This window comes from Sus scrofa, chromosome 3 (genome assembly GCF_000003025.6).
Source record: "Sus scrofa isolate TJ Tabasco breed Duroc chromosome 3, Sscrofa11.1, whole genome shotgun sequence".
Lineage (NCBI taxonomy): Eukaryota > Metazoa > Chordata > Mammalia > Artiodactyla > Suidae > Sus > Sus scrofa.
This window is the reverse complement of record NC_010445.4, coordinates 41,945,308-41,959,066: the sequence shown is the minus strand read 5'-3', so window position 1 is coordinate 41,959,066 and position 13,759 is coordinate 41,945,308. Positions and strand designations below refer to the sequence as shown.

General features: G+C 39.8%; 1 protein-coding gene across 4 annotated transcripts in view; it reads left to right on the top strand.

The window, feature by feature from the left end:
• Positions 1-13,221, top strand: part of IARS (isoleucyl-tRNA synthetase) — a 76,765-nt gene extending 63,544 nt beyond the window's left edge. For all 4 annotated transcript variants that reach the window (XM_021086986.1, XM_021086984.1, XM_021086985.1 and 1 more), the window contains 4 exons: positions 3,725-3,850; positions 6,128-6,271; positions 7,135-7,287; positions 12,248-13,221. In XM_021086986.1, coding sequence (XP_020942645.1) covers positions 3,725-3,850; positions 6,128-6,271; positions 7,135-7,287; positions 12,248-12,330 — 506 coding nt within the window. In that variant the 3' untranslated portion in view covers positions 12,331-13,221. The remainder of the gene's footprint in view (positions 1-3,724; positions 3,851-6,127; positions 6,272-7,134; positions 7,288-12,247) is intronic.

Genomic DNA, 13,759 nt, shown 5'->3' with positions numbered 1-13,759 from the left:
GATAGATCTTAAATGAGTATAGAAAAATCCAAAATTATAATTTGAGAATTAAATTTGCCTCTTTCAATAATTTATGGAACAACTAGATAGAAAATCAGAATGTAATCAGTATTTTTCAAGCACCCTACCTAAGAGCAGCTGACTACACATTCTATTCAAGTTCCCATTTACCAAGCTCCCATTTACCAAAATAGATTATAGCCTGGACCCTAAAACAAACCTCAGTAGATTAAAGAGTTGAAGTCATACAGAGCATGTTTTCTGACCACAATGGAATCAAACTAAATCAGTAACACAGAGATAAAAGCATAATCTCCATACATTTGAAAGCTAAAGAACATACTTCTAAATAATACATGATCAGGAGAAAAGTGTCAAAGAAAAAAATGTGTAAAACTGAATGAAATGGTAAATACAACATTAAAATATGTGGATTACAGCTAACATCTCTGAAGACTAACGTTAGAACAGAAAGTTTCAAATCAGTAAAACTCAAGAAACTAAAAAAAAGCAAGCAGAATAAAAATAAGAGCAGAAATTTTCAATGCAATTGGCAACAGAACAATAAAGAATATAATGAAGCAAGAAATGTGGGTTCTTTGAAAAAAATTAATAAAATCAGTAAACCTCACCTCTAGTGAGACACATACAGAACAGATGAAAATACTAATTACCATCATCAGGACTGAAATGACATCATACAGACTGCAGAAATCAAAAGGATAAGCCAATACTGTGAATAGCTCTCTCACATGAACTTGACAACTTGGATGAAATTGACCAGGTTTTCCAAAAGCACAGACTACCTCAAATCAACTCATGAAATAGAATAGTTTTAGTAGCCCTATCACTTTTTTTTTTTTTTTTTTTTTTGTCTTTTTGCCATTTCTTGGGCTGCTCCCGTGGCATATGGAGGTTCCCAGGCTAGGGGTCGAATTGGAGCTGCAGCTGCCAGCCTACGCCAGAGCCACAGCAACGCAGGATCCGAGCCACGTCTGCGACCTACACCACAGCTCACGGCAACACCGGAACCCTGACCCACTGAGCAAGGGCAGGGACCGAACCCGAAACCTCATGGTTCCTAGTCGGATTCGTTAACCACTGTGCCACGACGGGAACTCCCCCTATCACTATTAAGGAGGGTGCACTTACAATTTTAAAACTCTGGAGAAAATTTGATTGTTTAGTTGAGCTTAAGTCTATCACTGATGGCACAGTGCCCATCCAAAAGGGAAATAGATATACTCATAAAGTGAAATGCTACATACCAGTTAAAAGTAATGAAATGTGGAATTCTCCTGTGGTGCAGTGGTTAAGGATCTGGCATTGTCACTGCAGCAGCTTGGCCTGCTATGGAGGCGAGGGTTCAATCCCCATCCCTGCGCAGCTGGTTAGAGAATCTGGCATTGCTGCAGCTGTGGCATAGGTAGAAACTGCAGCTGGGATTCAGTCCCTGCCCCAGAAACTTCCATATGCTGTGGGTGCAGCCATTAAAAAAATAATAGGAATATATATTTATGTATAAAGTTTTTATACCTCAAATACAAATATTTTTAAAGAAAAACAACTTTTGCAATTCATGTAAATTTTAAAAATAAATCACATTGTAAATAAACATATGAAACAAGTACCACAAGATAAATATGAAAACTTAGACTTGAGACATAAAGTTCATAGTAAGTTTGTCTTGGAAAAGGGAGAGAGACTAAGGAAAAAATGTAAAAGAGATAGCAATTTAAAAAAAAATAACAATACTCTCAAGTAATTTCCAGATCCACATAGTTTTTCTAGAGAATTCAACCAGGCTTTAAAAAAAACACCAGCCCAACAGAGAGTCTTTCAGAAAAAGAATAAAGAACAATCTCCAACTCACTTTAAGGTGTTATTGACACCGAAACCAGATCCAAACAATACCAAAAAAGGAAAACCATAGACCAATATCTCTCATCAATAGAAATCTAAAATTCTTACCAAAAAATCATGAAAAATAATATAGCTGTATATACAAAGAACATGACACCTCATGACAGGTGAGGTTTATTCCAAGCTTGCAAGGCTGGTTCAGTATTCAGAAAGCGATTGGTGTTAAAAGGTTATAAGATTATGCCAGTTGTTACAGAAAAAGCATTTGAAAAAATTCACTATCCATTTTTGATTTTCAAAAACACGTCAGAAAAGTGTAGTTCCCGTCTTGGCTCAGCGGTTAACAAACCTGACTAGTATCAATGAGGATGCTGCCTCGATCCCTGGCCTCGCTCAGTGGGTTAAGGATCCAGCGTTGCCATGAGCTGTGGTGTAGGTCACAGACATGGCTCAGATCCTGGGGCTAGAGCTCTGATTAGACCCCTAGCCTGAGAACCTCCGTATGCTGTGCATGCGGCTCTATAACAACAAAAAAAGAAAAGCGCTGTCAGAAAAGTAAGGAAGAAGAACTTTATCATTTATGAAAAACCTACAGTTGGAGTTCCCTGGTGGCATAGTGAGTTAAGGATCCAGTGTTGTCACTGCTGTGGCATGGGCTTGATTCCTGGCCTTAAAGGGAGAAAGAGAAAAGGGGGGTGGGGGAGGGAGGAAGAAGGGAAAAGAGACTCTATTGTGAGTCTACAAAATGTGGCCAGGTGGTATTTGAGAAAGGAGCAAAAGCAATTCAATTGAGTAGTCTAGGAGTTCCCATTGTGGCGCAGTGGTTAACGAATCCGACTAGGAGCCATGAGGTTGAGGGTTCGGTCCCTGCCCTTGTTCAGTGGGTTAACGATCCGGCGTTGCCGTGAGCTGTGGTGTAGGTTGCAGACGCGGCTCGGATCCCGAGTTGCTGTGGCTCTGCCAGTGGCTACAGCTCCGATTCGACCCCTAGCCTGGGAACCTCCATATGCCGCGGGAGCGGCCCAAGAAATAGCAACAACAACAATAACAACAACAACAAAAGACAAAAAAAAAAAACTGAGAGCAGAAATCAATTAAACAGAAAGCAAATACAATAAAAAAAAAAAAAGAATCAATTGAGTAGTCTATTCATTATATGGTACTAGGCATTTAGATGTCCATATGAAAAAAAAATGTCCTAGATATACCTAAGTTGTACATCTCATACAGAAATTAACTTAGGAATTCCCACTGTAGCACAGTGGGACCGATGGCATCTCTGGAGCACTGGGACACTGGTTTAATACCTGGCCCGGCACAGTAGTTAGCCAGAATTGCCACAGTTGTGGCATAAGTTACAGCTACATCTTGGATCTGATCCCTGGCCTGGGAACCCCATGTGCCATGTGGCAGCCAAAAAAGAAAAAGTAATAACTTAAAATGGATCACAGACATAAGTATAAGTCTGTAAAACGTTTAGGAAAACAAAATTTTTCAATTCAAGACTAGGCAAAGAATTTTAAGACTTGATACCGAATCACAATCCATAAAAGGAAAAACCGATGAATTCAACTTCCATCAAAATGTTTAATTCTGCTTTGTGAAAGATCCTGTGAAAAGGATGAAAACACAAGCTACAGACTATGATAAGATCTTTGCAAACCACAACATATCCAACAAAGGCTATATCTAGAATATATAAAGAACTCTCACAACTCAAAACAGTTTAATGATATCTATTTAGAAAATGGGGAAAGGCATGAATAAATGTTTACAAAAAATAACATTTGATGTTTCCCTTGACTTTTCATTCAAATTTAACTTTTTTTCTTCAGTTTCACTTATATATATGGCTTTTTAGGTGGCGTATTGCTTCTGGAAAATCCAAAAGGCGATAATAGATTGGACCTTTTAAAGCTGAAGAGTGTTGTTACTAGCATTTTTGAAGTAAAAAATATGGAACTGTCTGTCTTCCATGGTGAAACAGGTATGTAGAAAGTCAAAAAGATGTCCATCCATGTTCTTTGACGTGAGGCAAATTAGTGAAGATCTTAATTTGGTAACGGTTATTGCCTTTTTTCCTGAGTCTGTGAGTCAGGGCCAGCTTCTACAGCAGTGCCTGCCCACACTGTCTCTTTGTGCCTCCTTTGTGTCACGTGGCTGAAAGAACACTGGACTTAACAAGATGAGGATTCTAATCCTGCCTTCTCATCTGTTAGCCATATGACGCAGTCTAGGCATCAGAGACTAGTGAGTTTTAACTTTATTAAACTAGTGAGTTTTAACTTTATTAAACATAGTGCCTACATCTTAAATCCAATAAGTCTCAATAAGACAAGCCTAAATAAAATTTTTAAGAATTATAAGTACATTTCCTTCCACTATTAGGTTTAATTGTGACATGACCACCCAATCCCCTACCTCTACCCAAAAAAAAGATTATGTTGAAGTCCTTATCTTAACCACCAGTACCATCACCGAATGTGACCTTTTTTGGAAATAGGTTCATTGCAGATGTAATTAGTTAAGACAAGGATATACTTGAGTAGTGTGGGCCCTACTCCAGTATGACTGGTGTCCATATAAAAAGAGGTCCATGTGAAAACAGAAAATGACAGAGATAGGAATTAAGCAAACCCACACACCAGGAAACACCAAAGATTGCTGGGAACCTCCAGAAACTAGGAAGAAGAAAGGAAGGATTTCCTTAGGAGTTTCCAGAGGGAGCATGGCCCTACTGACACCTTTAGTTTTGGACTTCTCACTACAGAGACCTGTGAGACAAATTTCTGTTTTAAGCTGTCCCTCTCACCCTCAGTTTCATTGAGTCTTATGACAGCCGTATGAAACGAGTACACTCAGCAAATCTCAACGTTAATTTTAGACATTTAAATAGCTTTCATAAAGGAAGAAATCTGAATGGCCAATAAATAAAGGGAAAACTGCTGAGCCTCAAAAAGCCACAATGAGGTTCTATACATGCACCCAGATTGGCAAAATTTAGAAAAATTTCACAGTATCAAATGTTGGGAATATTGTGAAATAGGAACTGTCATTCACTGCTGGGTTGTCAGTTGATATGAGCACTGTGGATGGAATACCAGTTTGCTCTTATATATATTTTAACTAAACTTTTAAGGGCTGGATGAGGGAATCAAACCTGATGTGGGAGAAACTGGGGAAGTAAAGGTCTGGAAGAAGTGGGGGATCCAGGAAAACTCAGACCAGAAGCCACCAAGGGGAGCTGCTAAGTCAGTCAGTGGACAGCATGGGTCTCTATCTGAAGTCTCTAAGATAAACAAGGGCAAACTGGAGCTTATAGCCATCTAGCCACATCTGATAACAACACTCAAGAGCCCTACAAAAGAAGCTTTGCCAGAGTTGCTTATGCACCTGGCTTAGAAGTTGGAAGAGTACAGAAGTGTGGGTTGTTCCTGCTCTCTGACCCAGCAAGTGGCAGCCTGTGAAAGCTGAGTAGTGCCCAGGCCCCACCCTGACCTTTAGAGGCTTAGTGATTTTAACTAAACTTTTACCCTAAGCAATATTTAACTGTATCTTAATGAAATTGTATATGTCTTGCCATTTTCCACATATGTTCATTAGTCAACTTCTTTTTTTTTTTTTTTTTTTTTTGTCTTTTTGCTATTTCTTGGGCCGCTCCTGCGGCATATGGAGGTTCCCAGGCTAGGGGTCGAATTGGAGCTGTAGCCACCGGCCTACGCCAGAGCCACAGCAACGAGGGATCCGAGCCGCATCTGCAACCTACACCACAGCTCACGGCAACGCCAGACCCTCAACCCACTGAGCAAGGGCAGGGACCGAACCCGCAACCTCATGGTTCCTAGTCGGATTCGTTAACCACTGCGCCACGATGGGAACTCCATTAGTCAACTTCTGACTGTAATTATCTTTTTTTAATATATGGCTTCTTTTCATGATAAAGTTTAGGATTCTGATACAAAAGGAAATGTTAAGAAGAGCTGTAATATGCAGGAAGAATACTAAAAAGGGGGAGAATAATTTGCCTTATGTCTTAAACTATGAATGCTCTGTTTTGCATCATTAAGATGTCCTACTATTTGCATGTCATTAAAGCCTGATTTTATATAAGTGAGTGTTCTTTGATAAATAGAAATTAAAGGGAATGCGTCACTGTGAAGGTACATGGTAGTTTAATAATTAAATAGGAAAAGTGAATGACTTTAGCTCTGAACTATTCCCTCTGAAAGAATGATTTTTTTGTTACTGTTTTTGTTATTTTTAGAGATAAAAAACCAAACCAACCTAATGAGTCTTAGTGGAAAAACGCTTTGTGTGACTTCAGGCTCAGCACCCTCTGTGATTGACAGTCCCAGTACTCTTCTCTGTCAGTATATCAACCTACAGCTCTTGAATGCAGACCCACAAGGTGCGTACCTCTCCAAGTTGTGAACATCTTCAGTTGTCAGGTTGTGGAGTGCTAGGTGTGTTAAGATTTTTTTTTTTTAATATTCAGTCTCTCGGATGTTTATGGGTTTTTCCAAGTTGGCTTCAGTTTAGTAATTTAAAGTTTAGACTCCCACACTGCTTTGGGGACTCAGCTTATTTCTTTGGTTATATTTATGTAGACCTGACATGGTCATGAAATGAGATGAATTGGTTAGGTAAAAATTACAACTAAATTGAGTTCCCATTGTGACTCAGTGGAAACAAATCTGACTGGCATCCATGAGGATACAGGTTCAATCCCTGACCTTGCTCAGTGGGTTAAGGATCTGGCATTGCCACGAGCTGTGGTGTAGGTCACAGACGCTGCTCGAATCTGGTGTTGCTGTGGCCGTGGCCAGCGGCTACAGCTCCAATTTGACCCCTAGCCTGGAAATTTCCATATGCCACAGGTGTAGCTCTAAAAAGACCAAAAAAAAAAAAAAAAAAAAATTACAGCTATATGAAGCTGAAATGTTTAAATGCCAAACACAATTTTTAATTTTGCCTTCTTTTTTTTCTTGGAAAATGTTCTGAGAACTATTGTACATATCCATAACTTAATCAACAGACTAGATCAATACTTATTTTTACTGATACTTTAGGTCATCATTGTGCATATTTATTACAGTCTAAGGCTCTTCATTTGTGTACTGAATATTCTTACCCAAACTACTGGGCTTTTATAGTAGTTTTTTTTTTATTCAAAGCCTTTAGTTCTGCCGATTACTCACCACCCCCATTAGGGATCTAGTAGCTAGAGGGTGAACTCTGAGGATATAATCCAGTTTGTTTTTTCTTCTGTAGGGTGTTTAATGGGGACAGTGGGCACTCTTCTACTTGAAAACCCACTTGGGCAGAATGGACTCACCCACCAAGGTCTTCTGTATGAAGCAGCCAAGGTGTTTGGCCTTCGGAGCAGAAAGCTGAAACTCTTTCTGGATGAGACTCAAACAGAGGGTGAGATTATAGAACATGCTAATTTTCTTTCATTCTTTCTTTCCTTTCTTCCTCCCTCCCTTCCTTATTTTTTCCATTTTTGCTTTTATTGAAAATAGATTTTGATGCCATCAATCATTTGTAGATTATATGTGTGAGAGATAATACTATTGTTATCTTTTATCTTTTATTTTCTTTCTCCAGAAGGGTGCCGTAACATAAATTTTTAAAAATAATAATTGGGCATTCTGGTTGTGGCTCAGCAGTAATGAACCTGACTAGTATCCCTGAGGATATGGGTTCAATCCCTGGCCTTGCTCAGTGGGTTAAAGATCCAGCATTGCCATGAGCTGTGTTCTGGGTCACAGACATGGCTCATGACCCGGATCCCGCATTGCTGTGGCTGTGGCTTAGGCTGACGGCTGCAGCTCCAATTTGATCCCTTGCCTAGGAATTTCCACATGCCACAGGTGAAGAAGCCCTGAAGAGAAAAAAAATGAAGGAAAAAAAAATTCCAAAAAAAACACCTGCTCCTAGGTAAATTAGCTTATTTGCCAATTCTAAAATTGCCCTCTTCCCTCATCGTAATATAGTGAAATAACAGCTTGAAGGACGCTTAAAACTGACACTGGACCTCCTTCTTTTCAACTTATAAAGCATGCCTTTTCTGCATAAAGATGTTAAGAATTATGTCATTAGTTGACATATTCTATTCTCCATTCCATAATTCAGAAAGCAGAGTCAGGACAAAGCACAGGCTAGTGTCTACAAGAATATGTTTTTTTCTTTTTCTCTTACTCCCCCTTCCATCATCTACTTCTGTGATGTCAGCTTCTGCGGGTGTTCTGAGAATTCTCTATTAACATTTTAGATCTCTCCCTCAGTTCTGTTCTCTAATCCTTATTATACATCCAGTGCTCACTTTAATGCTGCTGCCACTGGAATCATTTCCTCAAACAGCTTCTCTGGATGGAAACTGCTCTTTTGTGTTCATAGATGTTCTTGTCATCCCATCTCAAAACCTTTTACCATTTCAGCCTTTTATTTACACAGCCTTACAGCCTGGAACTTGTTGGACTTTCTGAATCAAGATTTGTCTCTCCCAGCACTGCTGTAAAATTGAACATTATCTATTCCAGAGTTAGTCTTGTCTTTGCATTTTTGCAGTTTGAATAGGCTATGCCTAGATATAAGGCATTCTTTATTTCTGTTACAGTGTTTTGCTTTCTAGCATTTCCTTTTAATTCTTTCTTAGAATTCCCCTCTTTCTGCTTATATCACCCATCTGTTCTTACATGTTGTCCACCCTTTTCCATTAGAGTCCTTACCATCAATCCTCATAACTATAAATTCCTAATACAAACTCCACAATCTTTGCCATGTCCAGTCTGGTTGTGATACTTGCTTCATCTCTTCTTACCATGATTTTTCTCTTCCGTTTTTTATTTTTTTAAATTTTCTTTTTCTTTTTTTGCTTTTTTGTGGCCACACCTGTGGCATGTGGAAGTTCCCAACCTAGGGATCGAACTGCTGCAGCTGCCAGTTGACACCAGCCACAGCAACATAGGATCCAAGCCATGTCTGCGACCTACACCAGAGCTCACAGCAATGCCGGATTCTTAATCCACTGAGTGAGGCCAGGGATCAGACCCACATCCTCATGAATACTAGTCAGGTTCATTACTGCTGGGCCACAATGGGAACTCCCCGATTTTTCTCTTTTAGAACGTCTTTGTAATGTTTGGTTGATAGTTGTACATGGTATTTTGGGGAGAAGTAACTGCGAGGTTTTATGTTTATTTGACTAGGAGTGTGTCTCTTTATTGTTGCTGTAGTTGTCAGAGGCTCACATTTCCTTCTGTTGTCCTGTGATTTCCCTAGAGATTCCTTTTTAAATATAGTCAGAGCTTTGCCTCTTTTTTCAGCTATAATGCCCTATTGTACACAGGAGCATAAAATGTGGGGAAAGGAGAAGTGGAGTGTTTTATGATTTTGTGATTAGTTCTTAGTCTTTAGTGAGCCTGTGCTTCTGGGCTGTGACCCTCACAGGTGTTCCTCACCTTCTGAATTTTTCCCATGTTCAGATCCCCCAAGGCTCACCATTATCTAATGCTTCAAAACCTGTAGCTTGACACCCCAAATCCTTTCTGTTCTGGCCCTTATCTTTCTTTGCAGTTATGTCTTTGAAGCTTTTATCCTATCAGAAGGGTCTTTTTTAACTCTCCCTCCAACATACTTGCTTCTTTCATTATGGGTTAGTACTAAAGATCAACTATAAATATCATTTACTATTTTGATAAGCTTGTGTGAAACTTCATAGGCATTCTTTCTTCTTCTTTTTTTTTTTTTTTTTTGTTTGTTTGTTTTTGTTTTTGTCTTTTTGTTGTTGTTGTTGCTATTTCTTGGGCCGCTCCCGCGGCATATGGAGGTTCCCAGGCTAGGGGTTGAATCGGAGCTGTAGCCACCGGCCTACGCCAGAGCCACAGCAACGCGGGATCCGAGCCGCGTCTGCAACCTACACCACAGCTCACGGCAACGCCGGATCGTTAACCCACTGAGCAAGGGCAGGGACCGAACCCGCAACCTCATGGTTCCTAGTCGGATTCGTTAACCACTGCGCCACGATGGGAACTCCTTCTTTTTTTTTTCTTCTTTTTTTTTTTTTTGGTTTGTTTTTGTTTTTGTCTTTTTGGCATTCTTAACTTCTTTTTCTTACCCCTCAAATCCATGGGTCATCAAGAGCAGTTGAGCAGCGGAAATGAAATGTCATCATTTCTCACCCATTCTATGCAAATGTAGGCACCTGGTTGAAACTGATCAAAGATAGAATCATATCCATGTGAATTAGATATTAGTACTACTACCTATAATTCACAAAGCAGATCTTACCTAAAATGTCTTACTGTATTCTTTGGGTTTTTTTTAGGGCCATACCCATGGCATATGGAAGTTCCCAGGCTTAGAGGTTGAATCAGAGCTGTAGCTGCCAGTCTACACCACAGCTCACAGCAACACTGGATCCCCAGTCCACTGAGCAAGGCCAGGGATTGAGCCTGCATCCTCATTGTTACTAGTTTGTTTCCACTGCACCACAACAGGAACTCCTGTCTTACTATATTCTTACTGCTTTGTAAGGTTGACTGAGCAAGTAGGTAAAAGCTTAAAAACGTTAAGTGATTGACCAAGATTACCAAGAATTCTGATACTCTTTCCAATCTAGTGTCTTTTCCTAATCCAATTATCTCTTGCTTCATTTTCATCTTATTCTTTCTTTCCAGATTGTCTTTCATAAAATATGAAAAATTTTCTAAGTTAGGATCACATAAAGCTTACCGTTTTAGAAACTCATTAATGCCTTCTTGCTTGTTCCACTAGATCCTAAAATACATCCCCAGGAAGTTCTTAGAGTTAGTCCTTCCTTTTGAATTCAGATCTGGCTAGAAGCAAAATGCCCCACAATAGGCAAAGAACTTTTAAAAATTTTCTTCTTTCTTTCTCTTTCCCTCTCTCTCTCTCCCCCTCCCTTCCTCTCTCTTTCTCTCTCTCTCCCCACTTATATATTCAGTGGTTTTTGGATCTATACCATTTGTGTTAGACTTTGAATGCTCAAATTTATTTTGTTGTTTTTTGTTTGTCTTTTTAGGGCCCTACCAGTGGCATGTGGAAGTTCCCAGGCTAGGAGTCGAATCATAGCTGCAGCTGCTGGCCTACACCACAGCCACAGCAACTCGGGATTCAAGCTAAGTCTGCAACCTACATCACAGTTCACGGCAGTGCCGGATCCTTAACCCACTGAGCAAGGCCAGGGATCGAACCCACATTCTCGTAGATACTAGTCGGGTTTGTTACCGCTGAACCATGATGGGAACTCCCATTCTTGTGTTTTTGTTTTGTTTTGTTTTTGTTTGTTTTTTGCCACACAGGCAGTGTGTAGGAATTCCTGGGCCAGGGATTGAACCTACACCACACAGCAGCAACCAGAGCACAGCAGTGAGAATGTAGGAGCCTCAACCTGCTAGGCCATCAGAGAATTCACTGAATGTGCAAATTTTTTATCTTTAGATGCATTGGCTCCTATATTTTTCATCTGAGCCTTCAGTCTTTGATAATGTCTTGCTTTCTAATGTTGCAAGATATCCTAGGCTTATCATGTACTCTTAATTTCCCCAGACCTGGAAATGACTGTTCTTCCTGTTATGGAGAGCTAGTATTTAGAGACCAGAATTTTAAGTTACTCTCTTGACATTGCTTCTAGGTCTCTTCTGTAGACATAGGAAGTATCTGTTTGGCTGGGGGTTTGGGGACACCTTGGGCTGAACTCAGAGTTCATTAGGTTGAGGGCGCAGTCCTCCAGTAATCTCCCCAAAACTTCAAACCCCATGTAAAGAGTTACTCTCCAACTATAAACTCAGACAAAAGAGTTTATGTAAGAACCACTTTCACTTCCGGTACCAACTCTAAAAGTTCAGAGAGTTTCCCAAAGTCACCCTCAAGTTTGATAATTTGCTAGCTGGATTCATAGAACTCATGGAAGCTATTGCATAAATGACTACATTTATTATGGACAGGATAAAAACTGGAGCCAGGCAAAGGGACAGTAGTATGTACAGTGATTACCAACCATGGAAGCTCACCTGACCCTTGGTATTCCAGAGTTTGTATTGAGGCTTCATTACATAGGTATGATTGCTCGTATGGTATGATTGCTCGTATGGTTGGTCTTTCTGGTGTGGCCAACTCCACCGTGAGTCATCTCACTAGCATCATTTTTCAAATGTCTCCTGGGACTCACAATAAATCACAAAAGATACTCCTATCAGGAAATCCTAGGGGTTTTAGAAGTTCCCTAGTAAGTGGGACAAAGTTTAAGCTTCTCTTTGGTGAGACCGAATTTTTTACTACCCAAGCAGTTAACATTTTAAAAATATTCATCCAGAATAGATAGAAAATTTTTCTCTAAAACTTCTTCTTTCCATTCTAGAAATTACAGAAGAAACTCCCATGAAGACTTTGAACACGAAGACTGTGTATGTTGCTGTATTACCAACGACAGCAGACTTATAACGTTCAGTTAGCAGTGTGATTCAGTCTTCCTTTCTCTGGCATATATACCTGTTGTTTCTCCCCCAAACCCCCAATCTCAACATGGGACAGACACATCAAAGATACTTAGTTGAGGTGCATGTATCATATGCTGCTTTTGGTCTCTGATAGAAATGGAATTGATTCATCAAGTGACTTGAGACTTCACGGTAATATTCCCACTTAACCCTAGACACGTATGCAGTCGTGTTGAGGGAAAGTCACAATGTCACCTCAGTACTACAGAGTATACTTCTGTACTTGAGCTTTTAAGTATAGAATGTAGAAATGGTTAAATTATATATATATAGATTATTCTATGGCCTTTTAAAATATATTTGAGGGAGTTCCATGGCACGGTGGGTTAAGGATCCAGTGTTGATGCAGCTGTGGCATAGGTCACATCTGCAGCTTGGATTCTTTCCTTGGTTTGGGAACTTCCACATGCTGCAGGTGCAGCAAAAAAAAAAAAAAAAATTATTCGAGGAGTTCCCGTTGTGGCTCAGCAGAAGTGAATCTGACTAGGAACCATGAGGTTGCGGATTTGATCTCTGGCCTCACTCAGTGGGTTAAGGATCTGGCGTTGCCGTGAGCTATGGTGTAAGGTCTCAGACACGGCTCAGATCCCACATTGCTGTAGCTGTGGTGTAGGCCAGAGGTATAGCTCCAATTCGACATCTAGCCTGGGAACCTCCATATGCTGCGGGTGCAGCCCTAAAAAGAAAAATACAAAACAAAACAAAAAAACTTATTTGAAATCTCTTGAAGAAATGAACGGTGTTATATTTTTTTGCTACCTGGGTTTTCCTGGGTAATTTGATGGGATATTTTAAGTTTCAATAAATCAGAACAATAAACAGACTTTCTCTCAGATAATATGTTAGAAGTAATTCATTCCCTCATTGTTCAGTGATAATTGGAATTTACAATCTTTAAAAAATGCAAAAACTCATGAGTGACTTCTGTATTGAGACAGCAGACTAAACATGTAATTTCACTTCTTCCCCAAATGCTGTGTCAGAGGCAGATGCCAAGACAAAATTAGATGTGCCCAAGATTTTATTAGGGGAAACACGTGAAATATAAAGGGGAAAAGACAAAGGCAAAATTAGAGCCTTCAGAAAGAGTCTATAGTTAGAAATGACCTGCATTTGTACCCATTACCTTGTCCAGTCAGTGGCTGTAAGCAGCCTAGGGGGCCTTGGCACAAATGCATTTGTTAATCTGAAAGTGTACTAGATAGAGACTGTCAATGATCTATATTCCCTATGTCAGATTCTCCTGAAAGGAGCTCTAAGTGGTGCATCTCTGACTGCTAGAATAAATGCATTCAAATCCAAACCCACAAAGTTGGAGGAAAAAAAAAAAAGCAAGTGTCAGCAAGAATCAGAGAAACTGGAACCCATGTGCA